General features: G+C 39.4%; 1 protein-coding gene across 1 annotated transcript; it reads right to left on the bottom strand.

The window, feature by feature from the left end:
• Nucleotides 1–76: 76 nt before the first annotated feature.
• On the bottom strand, nucleotides 77–13814 carry LOC306967606 (uncharacterized protein). Its single transcript, XM_079562688.1, has 7 exons — nucleotides 12108–13814; nucleotides 8390–10006; nucleotides 7057–7194; nucleotides 4441–4704; nucleotides 4051–4255; nucleotides 2307–2431; nucleotides 77–1071 (listed from the first exon to the last, which is right to left on the bottom strand). Exons 1-7 carry the CDS (start codon nucleotides 13776–13778, stop codon nucleotides 943–945), a joined length of 4149 nt encoding a protein of 1382 aa, XP_079418814.1. The 5' UTR covers nucleotides 13779–13814; the 3' UTR covers nucleotides 77–942.
• Between the last annotated feature and the right edge of the window lie 4619 nt (nucleotides 13815–18433).

The following is an 18433-nucleotide window of genomic DNA, read 5'->3' as shown; positions in this document are numbered from 1 at the left end:
CGAACTGGAGAAAATGGCCCCGTTTAAGGCGGGGGTGAAGAGCTTAAAGAAAAGAGCTTTTCCCTGTGGTTTACCTGTACCTGGTTTATCCTACTGTTTTAGAAATGTGCCTAATGTTACTGATATGCATCACCTCTTTGTTTATGGAGGAAAAAAGGAAAGATAGGGCAAAAAAAAATCAATAGGTCGACAAAGGGACACGTCCAGAGCCTAAACTCTCTCATTGTGAGACATTATGGAACCTATGGCTCTATGGATGGAGCATGAAATGGACTAAACCCTTTAAACCTCATTGGAAATACGACAAATAGTCTTTCAATTCAGCTTTGGACGTCACTTCTCTGTCATTTCCTACTTTCCTGGGACCACACGAACGCAGCACTGACCCCACGTGATCAGACTAGATTCAAAAAAGTGTCAGAAAAAAAGCTCGGAAAAAACCTCCCCCGGCAAAAAGACTATGTACATCTGAAGAATACGCTCTGGTGTTTAAAGTTAGCTCTCTCATATATTAATGTACAAAATATAGACTCATTTCAAAATATTTGCACGAGCCGCTCGGTGCCAGTCAAATACAAAACAAAAACAAAACAAAAAAAACAGGTGTATAAAAGCTCTCCTGACATCCTTTTTAGTGCTGCTGGCGAAACAGGAAGTAAACATGTGCAGCCTTTCAAAATAAGAGCTTCAAAAAAAAAAGGAACATGCCGTCTCTTCTGTCCACGATTCGTCCTGAAATCTTTGGTCTCGACATTAGGAGCAGCTCATCCTTTCCCCACGTTTCGCTTCAGGAGGGGAAAAGTTACATCCAACACGCGGCGGCCATTTTGGAAACACCCGCAGCAGGAAAAGTTCAGAGTTCGCCGTGTGTTTTTTACGAAAGGTCCGACGGTGTTAAAAGATCCACAGAAGCTGGAGCGAGCGAGGGTCCGTGAGCGAGGGTTAGCTGTTGGGGGGTCCCGCGGTGAGGAAGTACGTCATCATGTCGCCTTTTCCTTTGACGGTGACGATTCCTCTGTACTCCAGTGTGTAGTTATAAGAGTTCAGCACTTGGTAGAGATCTGTGGTGACCTGGAGACACGGAGAAGGAAATGGAGTTCAAGAAAAAAGCAGTTTGAGGTTTTTTTTTCCTTTAATTACTTGCCTTTAACCTCTTAACTCCCACCTAAACGGATCCCATTTTCTAAAGTTTGGCTTTACCCTGATCAAAAAGCTTCTTGGTTAAAACTCAACAAAAATGTGACAAAAATGTGACAAAAATGTGACAAAAACTCAACAAAAAGAGACGAAATTTCAACAAAAAGTGACAAAAAATCAACAAAAATGTGACTAAAACTCAACAAAAATGTGACAAAAATTCAACAAAAATGTGACAAAAATTCAACAAAACAATGGCAAAAATTCAACAAAAAGTGACAAAAAATCAACAAAAAAATGACAAAAATTCAACAAAAAAATGACAAAAATTCAACAAAAAAGTGACAAAACTCAACAAAAAGTGACAAAAACTCAACAAAAATGTGACAAAAATGGAAAAAAAGAAAAAAAACATAGAAAAGGTGACACAACACAGCAACAACGTGAGGAAAAAGATCAGTTTTGTGGGTCTTAGCTTTCAAATGAGGTGTGTTACACAGGCCTATATAATGGCCAAAGAGGACAGAATGCATTTGGTTTAGGCGGGTGGTAAGAGGTTAAAAAAGCATCTTAGTTTGGGACAAAAAACACACAATCAGTGACTTCTTTGTGCCACTAACCATTATCCAGCCCCACTGTTATAAATAACTCTTTTTATGTCACCATTTCCTTGTGTTTCTTCTATGCCTTTGCAGCCGAAAATGACATCTAGGCCTAAATCAAAGCTCTCGGTCTCTGAGTTACCGGCCCTGTAATGACTCCACAGCTGATAGAGGGAGACTAATACGAGCGCATGTAATTAGCCTTTTTCATTACGTTGATGGAGCCCTATATTATCCAGAACAGCCGCCCATGTGTGAAGTGCAGAGGGAGGCTGCGGCCAAATGTAAGGAAGCAAATAAGCCGATACAGAAGAACGTGCATTTAACCCGGTCTACGCTGATTAGTCCCACAGTGATTTATCATGTGTGTTTTATAGTTCTGTCAATAGAGCTAATCCATGTGTTCTCTGTGCAGTGACACAACCAAAACAGTACAAAATGATCCCACCACGAAGCTTTGATAATGCCATGAAAAGCCACTTTGAGTGTTGAAGAGTGTTAAAGGTTTTGATCAAACTTAATGCAATAAAGTGTAAATGTTTCAATGTCCATCTTCAGGTCAGTCACCTGTATCCTCTCCGGGACCCCAGTGCTGTCCATTCGACTCGCCACATTCACCGTGTTCCCCCAAATGTCGTACTGAGGTTTCCTGGCTCCGATCACGCCCGCCACGACCGGACCGATGTTCAGGCCTGCGAGGAGAAGAAACCACAAATCAAACGTAGTATAAATACTTACTACATGGTTAAATCAAAGTCATGCTGATTCAGAACTGGTTTTGTCCCATGTCATTATTATTCACTACTTGTTAAAAACTGGCTTTAAAGGCTCTATACCGGATTGTTTTCTAGTAGTGAGTAACAAGTGAACTTCTCCATTGTGAGATCAATAAAGGATTATCTTTATTTGAATTGGGACAGTGCACATTAATCAACATGTGTTTCTTCAACATGTAAATGTGCCGGAGTTTGCCATATAGGCTCATTTTCATCCGTCGTCCCATGGCAGGTTGATGTCATGACAGGACAAACAACAGGCACAAACATACAGCAAAAACACCATCACAGAGACATAAAAAGACAGTGAATAATGAAGGATAACAATAAATATGTAAAAAGTAGGTAAATGTTCACAGATAAAAGATCAGAAAGGGACAATACACAAAACACCACAATCTTCCACACAGCGAGACATGCATCAGTGGTGACTCTAGACCATGTTGTGTTCACGTGTCTGATTGTCCAAAAGCCACTTCTTCACAGAGTTTCTAAAAGTGTGGAATGAGGTCAGGTTCCTCAGTTCTGTTGGGATCAAGTTCCAGGAGTGAGCTGCACGTACTGAGAAGGCAGATTGTCCAAAAGAAGTCTTTCTAAATGGGATTTTACAGTCTCCTCTGCTTGATGAGCGTGTGTTTGTATTTACATTCAGCTGTATAAACCCCTGTAATGGGGGCGGGGCTAGTCCATTTAGGGTTTTATAGACCAAATGTGCCAATAAACTCATCCCTATGAAGACAAATATGTTAGGAAAAATAGGAATGAGCTCGTTCATTATTTGTTCTAAGAAAATCTTTTGAAAATATAGGGCCTATAATCTGTTTTTTGCTGTGGTTTAACCCTTGTCTGGATCTGGTAAGCAATTAATATTGACAAGGTTATTTGATTCAGCTTTAGTTTTAGTCTTTTGACAAAAAGTTAACGACTTATAGTCAAGATTCAGTCAAATCATTGTTTTTATTTGACAAAAAGTTCATTAGAATTTAGTCGACTAAATGTAAAATTGTATTAATTCAACCTTACATTTATAATATTGTATTCAAACATAATGAGATTGTGTTGACGGAGAATCTCCCAGAGGAACAAAGCACAGACCTGTTCCTTCAGATTGTGTCACTGACTATTTTATTCTCTTCTCTTCATTTTTACTTAGTTTTTATTAGTCAGCAGAGTTTAGTCATAGTTCTAGTCTCATTAACTTTTACTTTAGTTTTTTTTAGTTTAATTTTAGTCTGCAAAAATATTACTTTGACAAAAATTATGACAAATCTTCTTTCGTCGATTAAACGTACACAGGTTTGGTTTGTTCTTGTCTAGAGTTTGGACGTCAAATCCGGATTGGTTTAAGAGATGGCTTGAATATTACATGAAAGTTTAGCATTGGTTTAATCCAGTATTAGTCCCGGGTTGGTCCTTTGTTTGCCCTGTGTTGTTGAACGACTTGCTTAGAATTGGTTTGAAAACCAAGAGACGGCGCTCGTTCTCTATACGTTGATCCTTCCTGTGTCCATATACTTCCCCGCCTTAAACTGTACCTATTTTCATCTTGAAGTTGTTGAAGGAGTGCTCGTTGATGTACTTCATCTGGTCCATCAGTCTCATGGCGTAGTCGGCGAGGGCTCTGATGTGAGAGCGGCCGGTTTTATCGTACGTGGAGTCGTTCAGACCGGACGCCGCCATGTACGTGGAGCCGATCGTCTTTATCTTCTCCAGCTGACGGAACTGCTCCTCACTGATGATCTGCAGAGGGCGAGGAAGAGTTCAATCATTTTGGTTTAGTTATGAATGAAAACTGCCATTTGAGATTGTTTCCAGGATGTGACGATGCTCCACCTTCAAAACGTGAACAGAAGAAGCCCATATCTCCGTCTCATTCTCCAAACATCTAATCGATTTCATAATAAGTATAATAAGTGCGTTCCAACCTCGTCAAAGTCCGCGATGATCTCGTTGAGCAGCCTGAGACACTCCACTCCCTCGTTGTTGGCCTCCAGCTCCACGTAGAACTCGGAGAAGTTACTGATGGAGGCGAACATGACCGCGACGCATTCACAGGACTGGTAATACAGCTCGTCATTCCGCCGCTCTCTCTGGAGGAAGTGCGCCGCCACGTCTTTGGGTAAAATGTTGTGCAGGAGCCGCCGGTTATAGGCCTGAAGCTCCTCCATCTCCTCCTTCTCCTCTGTGGCCTGAAAACAAGTCCAGGTCACAATGGTGAGCGTCCAATAGGAGTTTTTATGTATTCTGCAAAGTTTACCACAAGGTTCTGTCTTGGGTCCGCTTCTTTTCTTTTTGTATGTACATTATTTTGTGAATTCTTTCCTGATTCTTCTTCAGAGTCATCTTTATTGATGATATACATTTACTTTTGTCACATAAACATTCGGAACAATCCCAAAACCTTGTCATGAAGTTAATTCATTTGGACATTTGGGTAAAATCTAATAAAATATCCCTAAATAGTGAAAATTAATGCAGCCGTCGAAAAGTAATAAACAATAGTAGGTTGGTGTTGGTGTCACAATTACATAATTTTCTTTTTCTTGAGCATTTTTTATTTATTTTAATAACTGGTGCCAATTTAGTGCAAATACAGTCATAATTGTAGAAGCTAATAAAGAGTAATATCCACAAATTTTCATATTTTGACATATATTTCAAAATAAAGGTTAAGTTAAGTCAAAAGTTGCTAGTATGATAATTGGTAACTCGTGTAAATTTGGTGCCAAGTAAAAAATGTAGAAGGTATTGAAGATCATCCATACATTGCCATATTTGAAATTTATATAAACATATTTGTTGATAATCGTTTCAAAATAAAGGTCCAGACCTTAAAAGTAAAGGTTGTAGTAAGTTTCTAGTATGATAATTGGTAACTGGTGTAAATTTAGTGTCACTACATTGAAAATTGTAGAAGCTTTTGAAGAGTAATATCCATAAATTGTTATACTTTGACATACAATTCAAAATAAAGGCTCAGACCTTAAAAGTAAAGGCTGTAGTAAGTTGCTGGTGTAATAATTAAGGCTTAATAAAACAGCATATATATAAAAACAACCACATGCTCTGATGAAGTCTAATACACTGATAGGTGATAAACACCTATCAAGGGTTATAATGTCATAAAGCATTAACCTGGATTTGACTTTTGACTTATCAGCTGGAGGCGTGAGCACAGATTTTACGGGCCTAAGTTGTGCACAGTTTATCACAGTAACATGGACTTTAGGACTGAAACCAGGGTCTGTTGGGTCATTTGACAAATCATAAAAGAATTAAAAAAACTAACATGCAATTTTCTTCAGTTTTGGCCTTGTTTTGGTCCTGATTTTGTATTTTTTCTTCCCAAAAATAGATGAATTGCTCGTGCTTTTTGATTAAATGTAACATGTGTGTATGTGACTCTTCTTCCTCATATAGTGCAGCCCTGTGTGTGTTTGGATCCTGAAGAGTCGACCCGCACACAATGACTCAGAGGAGAGAGACGCTTTTGCTCTGTTTTTACTTCTGTGCAGTCGCTCCACTTCAGCTCTCACTGTCTGGAGAGACTGAAATAAATGTGGACTTGCAGAGATAATAAAATGCTCTTCTGCTCCAGACTTTGAACACAGGTGGAGCCATGTTCGCTTGTAAAGGGTTTAACAAGCGACAAAACATTTATACTATGACGATACTGCAGGTGAAGAGAACAACTTTTACTATAGATTACGGAGGGGAAAGAATGTATAGTAAGGTTTCTATACATTTGTTAGAGACAAACACAGCAAAAACTTTATCTGAATCTGTTGCTGAAATAACAACAGATAAAAGGTCAAAAACTGTTTTACACCTAATTAGAATATGTCACTATTTCTCCAGGCAAAATGAAGATATTTTTGTATTTAAAATAAGCCCTCATTGTGTAATGAAACAAATATTAATTTCAGAAAAGAATTACTAAAGAAAATCCACAGTAAATGTAATATTTCTGTGTGATCAGATGTTTAAAAAGAGCCTCATGTCTTTAGTCCTATTCACTATAATGGGATCACATCGCAAACATACTATTTATTGTTTTCATACAGAAATAAAGACATTTTATGAGTTCAAATGGCCTGTAGTTCAAGGCACAAATCTTAAAAAAAAAAAACATGTTTACATTTGTACATTCATGTTTTTCAGCGTTTTTGTCGTGTTTTTTGTTTTTCTTTGTTGCTTTTTTTGGTCACTTTTTTGTTGTGTTTTTGTCACGTTTTTGTTGCATTTTCATCCTTGGTTCAGGTTCAGAGGTTAAAGGGGAAAAGCCAAAATGATTATCTATCAATTTGGCCCAAAACCTGAAAATGTGTCTTTTTGTTTTGTTTTGCAGCATCTCACCTTAAACTTTCTGAGCTTAATTTATTATTACTAATTATATCAAATGCCGATGTTTTGATGTGGTTTCTGGTTCAGATTTGTGATATTTAGTCTGTGGAGAGAATCACTGATAAACAGTCATCAGTTTCCCACCTGGAGATTTCTTTCCTTCCTGTTAAACTTTGTGAATAAAAGCATGTCCTCACCATCCTCTTCATTTCTTTGGAGATCTGGTTTCCTCCGAGGTGGTTGTAAAACGGCCGGTCCGTCCAGTGTCCGCTGTTGTGCGTCACCGAGTTCGTCCTCTGACGGTTCATTTTGGCGATCATGGCTTTCTCCTCGTTCTGCAACAAAACAAAAACAAAACAAAGTAAGACTGAGGAAAAACAAGTGTCGGCTTCATTGTTTCTGAATCAGACGAATAAACAATGTGCAGTTCATTCACCTGTGCTTGAAGGAAGTAAAGGGGAGTTAGATGGAAAAAATATAAATATACCGCTGTAAAAATCGTCCATTTTATTCTATTGCCCTGACAGTTTATATTTTAAACCGAGTAGAAAAATAATATCTTTCATATGACAGGTTATATATTTACGACTCTTATTTGTCTGTTGTAAAATATAGTAAATCATTTATGATTTAAACTTTGTTCCACATGAATTTGTTCATAAACTTCAGTTCATTTATTCGATAAAACAGCAGCAGGATTCACCTTTTGAACCAGAAATGTGCATGTGTGTTTTATTAAGATGAGGAACAAGTGAAAGAAAGTCATGTACAAACAAATCATGAAGCTTTTTATTTATTATGTTGCAGAACAAACAGAATCTACTGTAGCAAGAGCAAAGAAATCAATACTTTACTGTTTACTGAACCAAAAATACAAAGGAAAAACAATATTATGAAAAGAACAATCTTAAAAAGTCACTGTCAATAGAGACAATCAGAACTTTTCCCACTAACCACTGTTGTGGATTTTCTTGCTTAATAAAGCTTAAGAGATGTTTGTCTAGTCAAGATGTGAAGTTTATTACACAATGCAATGAATACACATAGAAATGGTAATACAGTTGCAGGCCACCAAACGGCGCTTTGCATGGTAATGCATCAGGGTGGCGTTTGGAGACAGAAGGAGATCTTTGTCATGTTGAGGAGACGGGCCATGCGGGCCTATTGTCTTTTAGGTGCGAAACGACCTTGCCCAGGATCTTTTGTGATGCTTCAGAAGATGGCCCACCTTGGCCTATTTTCTGTCTGGGGTACAGGAAGAAACCAGTCTGGTCACCCAGCAGGGAGCCAGGGAGCCAGGCAGAAAGGCGCCGGCTTGGTTATTAGCTTAACTTTAACTAAACAATGAATGTTCAAGTAAAGTCTCATATTGAGCACAGTTTGGTTTTAACCTACATGGGTTTTGCATAAATCGACATATTTCAAGCCACAAACTCACTCAATAACACTCATGTACAAGATTAGACAGAACCTTTAACTCCCGACCTCAGCAAAACAACCACAGATTTATTTGAGTTTAAGGAAATGAACAGTGTCTCCATAATAACAAGGCCAGACTCCAGCAAACAGTGGCTGAGTGAAGGTGGTCTGGACTCTGTGGAGGAGGCTCATGGTTTTGTCCTTAACACTGTAAAAGGACAGAGCCCCTGCACTGTGGTCCAGGTAAACCCCGATTCTGCCTGAAATTGGACCTGAGACCTGAGACCAAGATCCATTAAAAGCAAATGAGTAACTGTTTTTATCACAGCGTAAAGCCCAGGATTTATCATTGTTTCCAAATCCACATTCATTGGTAATTCCACGTCTCTTTATATCCCTGTATGACACTGCTATTTCAACCTTGTACTCCCCACTGCACTCAACCTCCCAGTAACAGCGGCCCGTCAGACCCTCTGTACTCAGGACCTGACTATAATGATCAAATCTGTCTGGGTGATCAGGATAACTCTGCTCTTCAGACACACGTGTTGCTTTTCTGTTTCCATCTGACAGAGACAGTTTTTTGTTTGCTGTGTTTGGGTCCAGTGTGACGTCACTTGCATACCTGAGGAAGTCCTCTCTGGAGCGGGGCTCAGGCTCAAACACATTAAACTCTCTCAGACTGAGCTGTAGTTGGTCCCTCAGCTCTGACACAGCTCTGGTCACATCCTCAAAGTCTGTCCTTGGTCTGGTCTGGAGCCTGGACTCGGTCTTCTCTGAGTCTGTGGACAGTGAGGGGCAGAGCAGGAGAAACTGGTTGTGGTCCGGTGTGAGGGACAGTGTGTCCAGCTCAGAGATGCTCCTCTTCAGCTCAGTGACGTCCCGCTGCAGTTGGTCCTGAAGCTCTTGGACTTGTTTCAGTTGGATCTGCTCCTCAGAGCGGATCTGCTGCTCCACTTCAGAGCGTCTCTTCTCCAGGAGAAGGGCCATCTCTCTGAAGCTGTCCCCACTGCGCTGCATTGCTTTCTGGGCAGAGCGGCTGATGTCCTGGGCCTCCTGTCGGAGCCTCTCCTGCTCCGTCTCTTTGTGCTGGAGGTTTTGTCGCAGCAGAGCCCTCTTGGCCTCCAGCTGTTTCTGCCTGTGAGCCCTCTCTGCTGCAGAGGACACTGTGTCATGACCCTTGTGCTGGTCCACACAGAGAGAGCAGATGATCTGCTGGTCTGTGCGGCAGAACAACTTCTTCAGCTCATTGTGCTCAGAGCAGAGGTTTTCCTGGAGCTTGTCAGAGGGCGCCACCAGCTGGTGTCTCTGTAGCACTGCAACATTTCGATGAGGCTGGAGGTGGGTCTCACAGTAAGAGACCAAACACTGCAGACAGGAACTGACCGCCTTTAGCTTCCTCCCAGTGCACATATCACAGCTCACATCTCCAGGACCGGCATAGCAGTGGTCAGCAGGGGGCGCTGTGAGCCCTGTCGTCCTCAGCTCCTCCACTAGATTGGCTAACACTGTGCTTTTAAACAGGACAGGCCTGGGAGTGAATATCTCTCTGCATTGAGGACAGCTGTACTTCACCGCTTGGTTCCAGTTGGTTTGAATACAGTCCATGCAGTAGCTGTGTCCACAGGGAAGAGTCACTGGATCCTTCAGTGTTTCCAAACAGATTGGACAGGTTAAGACGTCTTCACTGAGTGCTCTCTGCGCCATCTCTGCACTCAGTGAGAATGACTGTGTTAGATTCCCTTTTAACATGAAACCTAAGTCTGCAGTGGGAGGAGACAGGCTCCGCCCCCTGGTCTGAGCAGGACTGACTTTAAACTATTGTAGAAGCTGTTCTTATGTATCAGAGGCTTTTGATTTGACTTGAAAATGTTTGTAAAAATGGAGCCTGTAGCTTCTGTGTGCCCCAGTATCTGCAGTCCTTTCACCATCACCAAAGCGTTTTCCCAAATGAGAACATTTATTACAAGCCATGACATACTGATCCGTTTGGATATATTATAAAACAATGTCAAACACTGCGTTCTTTTACTTTGACTCCACTGCATTTTATAGACAAATATAAGACACTCCATTATACGATATTTTTCTATAAAGGCTCCAAAGTCAAAAGTATAAAACTGGCTGTGTGTTTTTAAAGGCTTCACTACAGAAAAGTAAGTGATTCTGAAAAATTCACTGTCTTACAAAAAAGAAGGTCCGTCTTTGTCGATTCTTCGCCACAAAGTAATTATACCTATTTAAACACATTTGTACTTTCTTCTGTCTTCTACTTTCTATTATTTTTTTTTTGGTAGCATTTTCTACAAACAGATACTTTTTAAACAATAGGACACAGTAATTTTTGAGTGTGATTTCTTTACTTTTGCTGAAGTAATGAAACCATGAGCTGAATAAATGTTCACTTGACACTTTCCCAAAATGTTGTCCACAGGAGCTGAGTCATGCTGCCCTCTAGTGGTACAGACTAAGTAAAGCATTAGAAGCTCGATAGTGGTTCTCAAACTCTGTGATAGAAACTTTAGACTTTATTCATTTTAATAAAATATTTCCTACATGCTTTAGTGATGCATTTAGTCGGTGCAATAGAGGCCAGGAGGGAAGGGGTTAAAAGTGGGCTTAATTTATAATGACCTTTTTTTTTCATGTAAAGGGTTTTGAAGATAAAAAAGGGAAATTGCAGGACAAATTTAGAGTTAGAGTTTATAATGGAAGTCTGTTATAGTCTATTCCAAAGCACTCCCAGAGGGCACAAAACCTCTCACACAGTCAAACTTGATCAGAACTGAATGAAACTCACATATGTTTAAAAACAATTTTCATGGGATTTGAACAACCACAGAAAAAGTGATCGCAACAAGTTTACCCTCAGATACACAGATTTCCCATAACAGGGCACAAGGTTAAACTATTGTAGAAGCTGTTCTTATGTGTCAGAGGCTTTTGATTTGACTTGAAAATGTCCTTTATTTACATAAACCTTGAACCTGACACTTTCCTGTTAATGTCCCTCAGTATCTGGAGTTTGTTGACAGTTTTCCCATAATACAGGAATGTCCTAAAGGGTTTGTTATATGAACGTGAGCTCGAGGACGGTTTAGATTTGGAAGTCTGTGAAACAAAATATTTCAAATGAAGGTGTGGCCTGATTTATTGTGTAATATCTGAGTCATGAGGAACAAAAACTGGCACAAAGGTCAACACAAACTGCAGAGTTAAAAACAGATTTGGAGGATCCAGGTTTGAAGGAAGCACTATGACACGAGCCGATACGAGCGCACATCACCCACAATGCACTGCTGCAGCGTCGATAAACAGCAACTACAGTGTTTCTGTGTAGAGTCCAGACCCAGCTCTGAGAGAAAGAGTCTCATTCAACAAAACAGCAGCAGGATTCACCTTTTAGACCAGAAATGTGAGTGTTTTATTAGGACGAGGAACAAGTGAAAGAAAGTCACGTCCGAATAAATCATGAAGCTTTTTATTCATTATGTGCAGAACAAACAGAGAATCTACTGTAGCAAGAGCAAAGAAATCAATACTTTACTGTTTACTGAACCCAAATACAAAGGAAAAACTATATTATGAAAAGAAACATCATAAAAAGTCACTGTCAATAGAGACAATCCAAACTTTCCCCACTAAACCACCTCTGATGAAAGTTGAAGTAAAGTCTCATATTGACACAGTTTGGTTTTAACCTACATGTGTTTTACATAAATCGACATATTTCAAACCACAAACTCAGTGATAAAACTCAATAAGACTCAAGATCAGACAGAACCTTTAACTCCCGACCTCAGCAAAACAACCACAAATAATGGATTTATTTCAGTTTAAGGAAATGAGCAGTGTCTCCACAACAATTAGGAATCCAGACTCCAGCAAACAGCGGCTGAGTGAAGGTGGTCTGGACTCTGTGGAGGAGGCTCATGGTTTTGTCCTTAACACTGTAAAAGGACAGAGCCCCTGCACTGTGGTCCAGGTAAACCCCGATTCTGCCTGAAATTGGACCTGAGACCTTAGACATAACTCTATTAAAATAAAATAAGTAACTGTTTTTCTGACAAAGTAAAGCCCAGGATTTATCATTGTTTCCAAATCCACATTCATCGATGGTTCCACTTCTCTTTATATCCCTGTATGACACTGCTATATAAACCATGTACTCCCCACTGCACTCCACCTCCCAGTAACAGCGGCCCGTCAGACCCTCTGTACTCAGGACCTGCCATGGCTCAACAAATCTGTCCGGGTGATCAGGATAACTCTGCACTCCAGACACACGTGTTGCTCTTCTGTTTCCATCAGACAGAGACAGTCGTTTGTTTGCTGTGTTTGGGTCCAGTGTGACGTCACTTGCATACCAGAGGAAGTCCTCTCTGGAGCGGGGCTCAGGCTCAGACATGTTAAACTCTCTCAGACTGAGCTGTAGTTGGTCCCTCAGCGCTGACACAGCTCTGGTCACATCCTCAAAGTCTGTCCTTGGTCTGGTCTGGAGCCTGGACTCGGTCTTCTCTGAGTCTGTGGACAGTGAGGGGCAGAGCAGGAGAAACTGGTTGTGGTCCGGTGTGAGGGACAGTGTGTCCAGCTCAGAGATGCTCCTCTTCAGCTCAGTGACGTCCCGCTGCAGTTGGTCCTGAAGCTCTTGGACTTGTTTCAGTTGGATCTGCTCCTCAGAGCGGATCTGCTGCTCCACTTCAGAGCGTCTCTTCTCCAGGAGAAGGGCCATCTCTCTGAAGCTGTCCCCACTGCGCTGCACTGCTGTCTGGGCAGAGCGGCTGATGTCCTGGGCCTCCTGTCGGAGCCTCTCCTGCTCCGTCTCTTTGTGCTGGAGGTTTTGTTGCAGCAGAGCCCTCTTGGCCTCCAGCTGTTTCTGCCTGTGAGCCCTCTCTGCTGCAGAGGTCACTGTGTCATGACCCTGGTGCTGGTCCACAGAGCAGAAGGAGCAGATGATCTGCTGGTCTGTGCGGCAGAACAACTTCTTCAGCTCATTGTGCTCAGAGCAGAGGTTTTCCTGGAGCTTGTCAGAGGGCGCCACCAGCTGGTGTCTCTGTAGTCCTGCAACATTTCGATGAGGCTGGAGGTGGGTCTCACAGTAAGAGACCAAACACTGCAGACAGGAACTGACCGCCTTTAGCTTCCTCCCAGTGCACACATCACAGCTCACATCTCCAGGACCGGCATAGCAGTGGTCAGCAGGGGGCGCTGTGAGCCCTGTCGTCTTCAGCTCCTCCACTAGATTGGTAAACATTGTGTTTTTGGCCAGGACAGGCCTGGGAGTGAATATCTCTCTGCATTGAGGACAGCTGTACTTCACCTCTTGGTTCCAGTTGGTTTGAATACAGTCCATGCAGTAGCTGTGTCCACAGGGAAGAGTCACTGGATCCTTCAGTGTTTCCAAACAGATTGGACAGGTTAAGGCGTCTGCACTGAGTGCTCTCTGCGCCATCTCTGCACTCGGTGAGAATGACTGTGTTAGTTTCACTTCTACAAACATGAAACCTAAGTCTGCAGTGGGAGGAGACAGGCTCCACCCCCTGGTCTGAGCAGCTCTGAGCAGGACTGACTTTAAACTATTGTAGAAGCTGTTCTTATGTATCAGACGCTTTTTGACTTGAAAATGTCCTTTATTTCTGTAAACCTTCAACCTGTGTCCAGAGTCTTTTCACCATCACCATCCCCCTATGACCACAACCTCTGACCTAAATGAGAACATTTATTACAAGCCATGACATATTGACCTGTTTGAAGTATTTCAAATTGAAAGTTTAGGCTGATTCATACTTTAATATCTCTGTTATTTTTGGGTCATATGCAAAAGTGGTCAGTAACTATATACATTTAGTTAAGTACAGTACTACTGCAGTAAAGAGGAACTTACTTTTACTCCATTACATTTTCAAGACAAGATAAGACACTTTATTCCACACCTTTTTTTTTAATAAAGTCTCCAAAGTAAAAAAAAGTATAAAACTGGCTGTGTGTTTTTAAAGGCTTCACTACAGAACAGTAAATGACTCTGAACACATCACTGTCTTATAACAAAGAAGGTCCATCTTTGTAGATTTGAAGCCACAATAGTATTAGTCATTACACTTATTTAAACCCTTCTGTACTTTCCACTTATTTCTATGTTCTAATTTTTAAGTATTTTCTACAAGCAAATACTTCAGTCCTTTTTTTTAGTAGTAATTTAACAAAGCGCCTTTTACTTTCACTGAAGTATCTTTTTTCCAGTAGTATTTGTACTTTTGCTCAAGTAATGAAACCATGAGCTGAATAAATGTTCACTTGACACTTTCCCAAAATGTTGCCCACAGGAGCTGAGTCATGCTGCCCTCTAGTGGTACAGACTCAGTAAAGCATTTGAACCAAGAATTAAAGATGATTTCTTACATGCTTTAGTGATGCATTTAGTCGGTGCATTTAGGTGTGTTTTCCGTGTTTAAACAGCTCTAATATACATATAATTTAGTTCAGGTTGGTCTGCTTTGGAATCTTTATAGCCCCGGGTTGTTCCTGATTTGATCTTTATCTCAGCCTGGTGGCTCTTGGAGGTCACAGATGGTTTGTCCACTTATATCACAATGATTCATGTAAAGTTAACCCAAGTGTAAAAGTTCACGGCAAAAGTTCTTGGTGTAAATAATTTGAGGTAAAATACTAAAAGATGAACTGCTGAACTAAAACAAATGTGTCTGTGTGAACTACAGGGTTCATAGATGTGAAACATTAGAGTCGATATATTTAGTGGTTTGTACTTTATAAACAATAATAGTCTTTGTTTATAAATTGCAAATGGTCTCAACTTATAAAGCACTTTTCTACCTTCATTAAGCCCAAAGCAAATTTACAGCAAAGAACCAGTCACCCATTCACTCTCATTCAAACACCAGTGTACACAGACACTGGAGGGAAGGAGGGTGAAGTGTCTTGCCCAAGGACTCAACGACAGCACTTTATCGGGTTGTTTTTATCATCATTTCAGCTTTTTTGGCTTATTTAACAACAGTTCTTGAGAGAAAGACAATATTTTAGTCTTTAAGTCGTATTTGGTTCACGTATTTGTTGCCCCTTCTTCCATGTCGTGAGTCAATGTCATTGGACAGAACAACTGCACAGCGCCACCTACTGTTCTGGAGTGTTTATTTCAATGCTTTTAAATGAACAAAACACATGGCAAAATGTACTTTTAACTTTGGAGCCTTTTAAGAAATGTAGAAAGTATTATGTTTATCTTTCAACTGTGAAGTAAAAGTAGTAAGTTCAACAAAAATACTACTCAAGTAAAGCACTTCATTACTGACCACCTCTGTTTAGACGTTTTAGTTCATTTAACCTCTTAACTCCCGCCTGAACCGAGGGGATCTTTTTCCTCACGTTATCAGATTTTTTTCCATAACTTTTTTGTCATGTTTTTGTCACATTTTTGTCATTTTTTCATCAATTTTTTAAGCAATTTTTTGTCACATTTTTGTCATTTTTTCGTAAATTTTTCAGCCAGTTTTTTTCATATTTTTGTCACATTTTTGTAATTTTTTCTCACATTTTTGTCATTTTTTCGTCATTTTTTTTTTTTTGGGGGGAAATTTTGTCACATTTTGGTGATTTTTTTGTCATTTTTTTGTCGATTTTTTGTCATTTTTTGTCACATTTTTTGTCACATTTTTTGTCACATTTTTGTCATTTTTTGTCATTTTTTTTAATCAATTTTTGTCACATTTTTTGTCACATTTTTGTCATTTTTTGTCATTTTTTCATCATTTTTTGTCACATTTTTTGTCACATTTTTGTCACATTTTCGTCATATTTTTGTAACATTTTTTGGTCCATTTTTTGTCAATTTCTTGTGACATCGCTTTTTTGTCAACGTTTTTGTCACTTTTTCGTCACATTTCCATCATTGTTTTCGTCTCAGTTTTGTTACTATTATCACAGCTTTTTTCCAGAAGCTTTTGGATTGGGGTAAAGCCAAACTGGAGAAAATGTGCTCGGTTCAGGTGGGAGTTAAGGGGTTAAGCTTAAAACGACACGGTTTTAGTGAAATAAATGAGACAAAGAGTCAAAAGAACGTATTTGTGAAACATCTCAGCAGTTTGTTTATTTGACTGTAAAAAATAAAATGAAGCATCGTGAGGTTCCTCGGCTGAAAAAAAAAAAAAAAAAAGACGTAACCGTTTTCTTCCTGTGTCTCGGATTAAAAATAGTGACGTCCCAGTAAACAGCAGAAGTGAGCGACTTCATCGGACCGTACGGGACGAGACGGTTTCAGTGTGTTTGAACAAAGCTTTACCGGAAACAAAGTCGACAGAAGCAAATACGTGATTTGAAAAGCGAGAAGCGAGATTTTAAAGAAGAGAAATGAGTTGAAATATTTGTCCTCGAGCTTCAAGACGAGACCACAGTGAACAATGTGCAGATTAGATTCTACAAGTTTGTGATCCGTCACTTGACTTTCAACAGGGGCGGACTGGCCATATGTCCATTCTGGAAGAGCACAGAAGGGCCACCAGTCCCGCCTTAACCGAGCTTTACCCAAATCTAAAAGCTAAAAAGAAAAGCATCAAAATAGCCACAAAAAAGAGGATGAAAACAAAACAAAAATGTGCCGGAAACGCATCAAAAAAAAGTGACAAAAAATGTAATGAAAAGTCAACAAAAACACGACAACAAAGCAACTAAAAGGCCACAAAAACGTGACAGAACCATAAGAAAGAAATGATGACAAAAATGGAACAAAAATGGAACAAAAATGTGACAAAAATTCAACAAAAAAAAGACAAAAATTCAACAAAAATGTGAAAAAATTCAACAAAAATGTGACAAAAATTCAACAAAAATGTGACAAAAATTCAACAAAAATGTGACAAAAATTCAACAAAAAAATGACAAAAATGTGACAAAAACTAAAAAAAAATGTGACAAAAATTCAACAAAAAATCACAAAAATTCAACAAAAATTCAACAAGAATGTGACAAAAAATCAACAAAAAGTGACAAAAATTCAACAAAAATGTGACAAAAATTCAACAAAAAGTGACAAAAATTCAACAAAAATGTGACAAAAATTCAACAAAAAATGACAAAAATTCAACAAAAAATTAAAAAAAATGTGACAAAACTCAAAAAAAATGTGACAAAAAATCAACAAAAATGTGACAAAAATTCAACAAAAATGTGACAAAAATTCAACAAAAAATTAAAAAAAATGTGACAAAACTCAAAAAAAATGTGACAAAAATTCAACAAAAATGTGACAAAAATTCAACAAAAAAATTACAAAAATGTGACAAAAACTCAAAAAAAATGTGACAAAAAATCAACAAAAATGTGACAAAAATTCAACAAAAATGTGACAAAAATTCAACAAAAAAATTACAAAAATGTGACAAAAACTCAAAAAAAATGTGACAAAAATTCAACAAAAATTCACAAAAATTCAACAAAAATTCAACAAGAATGTGACAAAAATTCAACAAAAAGTGACAAAAATTCAACAAAAATGTGACAAAAATTCAACAAAAAGTGACAAAAACACAACAAAAAGTGACAAAAACACAACAAAAAGCCACAAAAAGTAATGAAGAAACAACAAAACTATGACAAAAAATGCGGCGACTTGACAAAAAGTTGCCATCACCTTGTAGGTCTCAGCTTTCAAACGAGGCGTTACATTGTTGCTCTCCAGCTGAGAAGCTTTTAGATTTGGGTAAAGCCGAACTGGAGAAAATGCGCTCCGTTAAGGCGGGTGGTAAGTGTCACATTTACGCTAATTTGGGCCAGGCTGGTCAGAGTCCAGGGCCGTTTTTCAGTCCTAGTCCGCCCCTGACTTTCAATATGTTTCATCTACTGAGTCGGATCTAAACTGTCTGGACTTCAAACACGTCTGAGTCTCTCGAGAAGGAGATGATGATTGGATCAAGAGGGCCTCGTTTTAGCCAATCACAAAACACTACAGAGATTGTTTGTAAAGAAATGACACTGAACAACCTCTTAGCCCGAGCTTAGTCTCTACAGGCATTTTAAAAAAAGTCAAGATTTTGTGCCATAAAAGCCAAAAGTCGTCTGTCTCTCGTCTTGATGTTTGAGGACGGCTCATAACAACACACACACTTCCTTCATTTGTGTCATGGCCGTTTGAAAACCCAACAT

This window comes from Gobius niger (genome assembly GCF_951799975.1).
Source record: "Gobius niger genome assembly, chromosome: 9".
Lineage (NCBI taxonomy): Eukaryota > Metazoa > Chordata > Actinopteri > Gobiiformes > Gobiidae > Gobius > Gobius niger.
This window is presented reverse-complemented; position numbering and strand designations above follow the sequence as displayed.